The 6000-nt window shown below is 40.8% G+C and overlaps 1 protein-coding gene across 3 annotated transcripts in view; it reads left to right on the forward strand.

Annotated features, from left to right (window-relative positions):
* Positions 1–3726, forward strand: part of hdgfl2 (HDGF like 2) — a 57090-nt gene extending 53364 nt beyond the window's left edge. For all 3 annotated transcript variants that reach the window (XM_072593851.1, XM_072593853.1, XM_072593852.1), the window contains exon 16: positions 2397–3726. In XM_072593851.1, the coding sequence (XP_072449952.1) occupies positions 2397–2493 (97 nt within the window). In that variant the 3' untranslated portion in view covers positions 2494–3726. The remainder of the gene's footprint in view (positions 1–2396) is intronic.
* Positions 3727–6000: the final 2274 nt, after the last annotated feature.

Consider the following 6000-nt stretch of genomic DNA (forward strand, 5'->3'; position numbering starts at 1 on the left):
ATTTATACTGTATGAAAGCAGAGTAGTGATTGGCTAGCAAATGGGCTCTGACAAAGGCATTGCTATGGAGAAAGCACCAGTTGCTGATGACTGTCAGTTAAATGTCAAACTTTGAAAATGTAAACAATAAGATATGTTCACTGATTTGATAAAGTTTTGTTCTGTGAAAATAATCAAATTGGCTATCACCTATTTTGTTGCATTGAAACTTTAGTGTCTGTACATGTTCTTTTTTGTCTCCAAAGAATAAGACATTGTGAATATGAATTTATTAAGTTGTAATGTATTAACGTCTACAAATGTGTCAAATTAAAAGTCTGATTTGACAATCTTAAATCAACTGTCAGGGTATTCTTGACATACTCTGGCTTGGCATTTAACTGTTAGTCATCAATAACTAGTTGAACTTTAGTAGAAGTGTTTCCATGGAGCTAATCAGATTCACTTGCTAACCAGTCAATTGTCTCCTCTCAGACAGTATAAATAATGTGTTTTCTTTACTTTGGTATTGTTTATCAATTGCCCTGATGAGTGCAAGACAAAAGGGTTTGACAGTGTGTCATTTGTTCAGTAGTACTCAAGTTTTGCACTGCCAAATAGGTATTTTATTTAACTTGAACCTCACAACTGGTACTGAACAGCAATTATTCTGCTAACACTTAAACCTAACAATATAGGGTGACCGCGGTATCCGCAAGAGCAGCTTCCGTGGTTTCAGTTATCCACTGTTTGCTGCAACCTGACTTCGGCCATTCCAAGTAACCTGGTAAAAGCTTCTCACCACTTCGAGTTCACTACATAGAGTCATAACAATGTACAGCATGGCAAATGTTTCTGTACTTTAGCTTAGAAATGGACCCAAAGTGTAAAGGTAGTGGTGCTGGCAGTTCTTCAAAGCCTAAGAGAAACCGTGAAGTGCTTCCCATCAGTGAAAAAGTGACAATTCACACCTTGATAGAATAACAACAAAAATCGTAAGCTGGGGTTGCTAAGATGTATGGTAAGAATGAATCTTCCATTCGTGAGGTGGTGAGGAAGGAAATAATTCCTTCTACTTTTGCTGTGGCACCTCAAACTGTGAAAGTAACATGTACAGTGTGTGATAAGGTATTAGTTAAGATGGAAAAGTTTTAAATTTGTGGGTTGAAGATATGAACATATGACAGTAAGGGATTACAGCAAAAGGCTTTAAATCTATCCGTAGACTTTAAGAAAGAATCCACTGAAGAGAAGGATGCCAAGCCATTTACAGCAAGTAAAGGATGGTTGCGTAGATTCAGGAATAGGCATAACTTGAAAGATATAAGAATTACTGGAGAGATTGCGTCTGCCAATGAAGAAGCTGGTGCCATGTTTCCTGCAGAATTTAAGAAGTTGATAGAGGAGGAATGTTGCTATCTAAAACAAGTCTTCAATTGCAATGAAACTGGCTTGTTTTGGGAAAAGATGCCCAATAGAACATACATTCACAAAAGCGCAAAGCAGGCACTAGGGTTCAAAACCTGGAAGGACAGATTAACTCTGGTAATATGTGGCAAGGCATGTGATCAAGCCAGGCGTGGTGTACTGATTGAAGAATCCTCGTACCCTCAAGAGTAAAAACGAAAACTATCTACCATCTTCTGACCCCCACAATAAAAAAGTGTGGGGTGACAGCTGTGTTTTGTACCAAATGATTTCACCAATGTATTTAAACTGTGTGTGTGTGTGTGTGTGTGTGTGTGTGTATATACACAAGATGTTTCATTGCTCCACAGTCCCTTGAGGGTTCAACGCAACCATCAGAAACCTGCTTATTCAGGAGAGAGAGCACAAGTATAATCAAGTATAATGTACAGTGTATTTTATTATAATTTCATGTTGATAATGCCTTATTGTGCATAATTTCTCAATTAGGCATTCCCATAGGAATGCATGTAAACAGAAAATGTGTTGTATATAGGGTTCACTGTTATCCGCTGTTTCAGCCATCCACGGTAAGTTTCAGAATGTATCCCCCGCAAATAGCTGGGAGCTATTGTACATGATTTCCCGACTTTAATCAAAGATCATATCAAGATCTTCAATTGCACAAATGCTGACACCATGTGAAAAGTGTCTGTAAGAAGCTATGTCAGATGATTGAATGATTTGTACCTTTGCTTCCTGCTGCTGCAGTTAATTAGTTATGTGACCAGTCTGCATTTGGTCCAGCCAAAAACATATCTCTCTTAAATTTGGTTGAGATACTTTTAAAGTCCTTCTGTGTGAATTATCCACAGAATGCAGTGACCAAATAGTTGGGCAAACTCACTCGGATGTACTTATTTCTTCTGCTAGTAAAGAGTTAATTTATCAATACAGGTCATTGTACTTTTCTGTACATACTGAATCTTGTTTTATCATTTCTGTTGTAGTGCTCCATACAAATCTGCCATGCTTCAATTAGATGATCAACACACCACTGACACAGAACCTGTTCCAATGGAGATGGAATCAGCTAATGAGAACTGAGGCTTTGAGCCATAATGGACCATGGGACACGTTTTAAAATCTGGGTTGCTTTCAAAGAAGAACATTTGTCACTTGAATCGTCCTAGAAACTAGTAAAGACTGGTTTTGTTGTCTGCCCACGTGAAGAAGCTGAAAGAGGTCACTTACTTTGCAGAACTGTATTTCTTCATTTTGTTACAAGGAGAAAACAAAAATATTGGTCAGCACATTTAAAGCATCTGTTTTTCTTACCTTTGAGCAAAGAAAGTGAATGTGGCACAAAGTGCAGAAATAGCTGCCTTTTGGTGGATTATATCTATCGCCAAAAGTTTCGTCCGGTTTCTCGCAACTAGCGGAAATTCTGGATAGACATGAGTAGGGGGTTTTTTTTGGCCGCTAAAATGTCAGCAATCAGGAGAACACCCAAGGATATTAATAACACATACTTCATTTTAGAGTGAAATTATTCATTTAAAGTTTTCGTCAATCTGAATTGTATTCTCCACAAAGGTTTTGCTCTCAGAATTAGACAAAGGAAGTGTGTTTTTCTTTTTAAACTTCTTCCAGCTGCAGTGGTCCATCACATGACTTCCCTAAACTGAGAATTTCTCAGCTCCTACCTACCTTTTTTTTAAAAAGGAAGAACTGATTGTGTAGAGTTTTCAGTTTTGTGACTAAGTACAACTTTGTTACCAGTACCAATTATTAAAGTGGGAGTTTTTATATGATGCTGATACTGATGTTGTGAGCTCTCTTAGGGTCCTTTGTTCAAAATTAGGATGCAGGAGAGTTGCATTGCAGGGGAGACCTATAACTACTTGTGGATGTTAATACTCTGTCTTCCTATCTCATTCCTTCTAAACTCTGTATATGGCATTCTACAAACTCTTCACACACTCTATATTGGAAGTCAAGCTTTACCACCTAATTTCCTATACTAATTCTTTTACACGACCTCAAAACTGTGGAACTCCTTATTGTCCATTGTCTTCCCATCCTGCTATAACCTTAAGACTGAGAACTCCATTGTTGTTTGCCTAATCTCTGTCCTGATAGGCCTCATCTTCACTTTTTGTCTTAACCTGTGGTGGTCTGCACTGTGAGACTTGACCTCTGGCTTTTGTTTGTTAATAATTTAAAGAAAAGAAAATCAAATCTGTTGTAAAAGACCACCAAGGAAGAATGGCCTTTAGAAGGTTAATCTAGAAAGTTTTAAAATGCAAGCTTTTATATATTAAAAACATTTTGTGTGGAGTCTTTTTTTTAGACTGTTTCATGCTTGGTAAGAAAGAATAATGAATATTATGTCAATCTGCTCACTGAAAAATGTGAAGAGACCATCAACTTTATTCTGTCTTGGTGAAGGCATTTTAGAAATTTTAGTTGAGGTACAGAATTGTGTATTTTTGACCATTTCAGTTTACTAAGTAGGTTTACACACACATAACACTGAAATATGGGTGGCACGATGGCTTAGTGGTTAACACTGCTGTCTCACAGCACCAGGGTCCCAGGTTTGATTCCAGCTGCGGGTGACTGTCTGTGTGGAGTTTGTGCATTCTCCCCGTGTCTGTGTGGGTTTCTTCAGGGTGCTTCAGTTTCCTCCCATGGTCCAAAGATGTGTAAGGTGAATTGGCCGTGCTAAATTCCATTAGTCAAAGGAAAATGATCTGGGTGGGTTACTCTTCGGTGGGTCGGTATGGACTAGTTGGGCCAAAGGGCCTGTTTCCACACTGTAGGGAACCTAATCTAAACTTAATGTACTTTTACTGCAGCTGAGAAAAAGACTAGAAAACAAATCACACTTTGTTTTTAACCTCTTTTTAACAAGTTCCTGTCCATAATGGAATCTCTTCACAGCATAAATCACATGTAAACACTGAAGTACTAGGCAAAAATGATTAATTGTCCAGGGCCAACAACTCATGATTTGTACCTTGCGCATTATTTTCAGCTGAAAGGCTACTGTAAGACAGTAGTGGCTCTCAACAGGTATGGAAATTGTTAGAAACCTTCAATCACTTTTGAGGTAATAGAGGTACATGTTTTTGAAGATACAAACGATGTCTAAGCTCTGTGGGCTCTGCAGTTAAAGGTGGTGTCTACAGTTTTTGGACACTGATGTGAGCTGGGTTTTCTTTGAGAGTACGAGGATTGGTTTTGCAGCCTTAGCTTTAGAAGGGGAGGAGCATTTCAGCCAATTGCAGCGGGTTGAAAGTTGGGGGGAGGCGGTGGTGGTGCTAGCTTTTATGCCTTTTGTGTGCTTTCTTCCTGTGAGCCATATTCAGACTCGAGTAGGACTATAATGAGGCGCAAAACTATATAGTAGCAGGATTCTGCTTAGATGAAGAAAACAAGAATTAGCTTTTATGACCTGGTTTTGTTACATTTAGAATTAAAATATCACTTTTAAAATATTTAGCCATTTTGGTCATCCCTTTAATATTAAAATACAAGTCCCCATATCTCAAACAGATGATAGGAGACCTTTTTAAAAGTCACGCTTTTGGAATGCGGTTGGAAGGGTGAAGAAAGAAGAGTGGACCAGCAGGAGGCATGACCTGAAATGTCTACTTCTCCACCTCCTGATGCTGCCTGCCTTGCTGTGTTCCTCCAGCCTCCTGACGCTGCCTGGCTTGCTGTGTTCCTCCAGCCTCCTGATGCTGCCTGCCTTGCTGTGTTCCTCCAGCCTCCAGATGCTGCCTGCCTTGCTGTGTTCCTCGTGTCTCCTGATGCTGCCTGCCTTGCTGTGTTCCTCCAGCCTCCTGACGCTGCCTGGCTTGCTGTGTTCCTCCAGCCTCCTGATGCTGCCTGCCTTGCTGTGTTCCTCCAGCCTCCTGACGCTGCCTGCCTTGCTGTGTTCCTCGTGTCTCCTGATGCTGCCTGGCTTGCTGTGTTCCCCCAGCCTCCAGATGCTGCCTGGCTTGCTGTGTTCCCCCAGCCTCCAGATGCTGCCTGGCTTGCTGTGTTCCCCCAGCCTCCTGATGCTGCCTGCCTTGCTGTGTTCCCCCAGCCTCCTGATGCTGCCTGCCTTGCTGTGTTCCCCCAGCCTCCTGATGCTGCCTGCCTTGCTGTGTTCCCCCAGCCTCCTGATGCTGCCTGGCTTGCTGTGTTCCTCCAGCCTCCTGATGCTGCCTGCCTTGCTGTGTTCCTCATGTCTCCTGATGCTGCCTGCCTTGCTGTATTCCTCCAGCCTCCTGATGCTGCCTGGCTTGCTGTGTTCCCCCAGCCTCCTGCTTGTCTACTTTGGATTCCAGCATAGGCAATTTTTTTGACTCTGTAGATGACCTCTTTTCGCAAAGTTTTTTGTAGGTTTCATTACATAGGTTTTAAAAACAGGCAATACTAATTACATGACAGCATATCAAACTATTATTTAGGTAAAGGATCAATATGGATCAAGAGACAAATATAAATTGGAGCAGGGTAAGTCATTTGAGCCTGATCCACTCTTCAATAAGATTGGTGTTCTGATATTAGGCCTCAATATTTTTCTGACCGTTTCCATAAACCCTGACTCCTCTCAAG

Source organism: Chiloscyllium punctatum, chromosome 24 (genome assembly GCF_047496795.1).
Source record: "Chiloscyllium punctatum isolate Juve2018m chromosome 24, sChiPun1.3, whole genome shotgun sequence".
Taxonomy (NCBI): domain Eukaryota; kingdom Metazoa; phylum Chordata; class Chondrichthyes; order Orectolobiformes; family Hemiscylliidae; genus Chiloscyllium; species Chiloscyllium punctatum.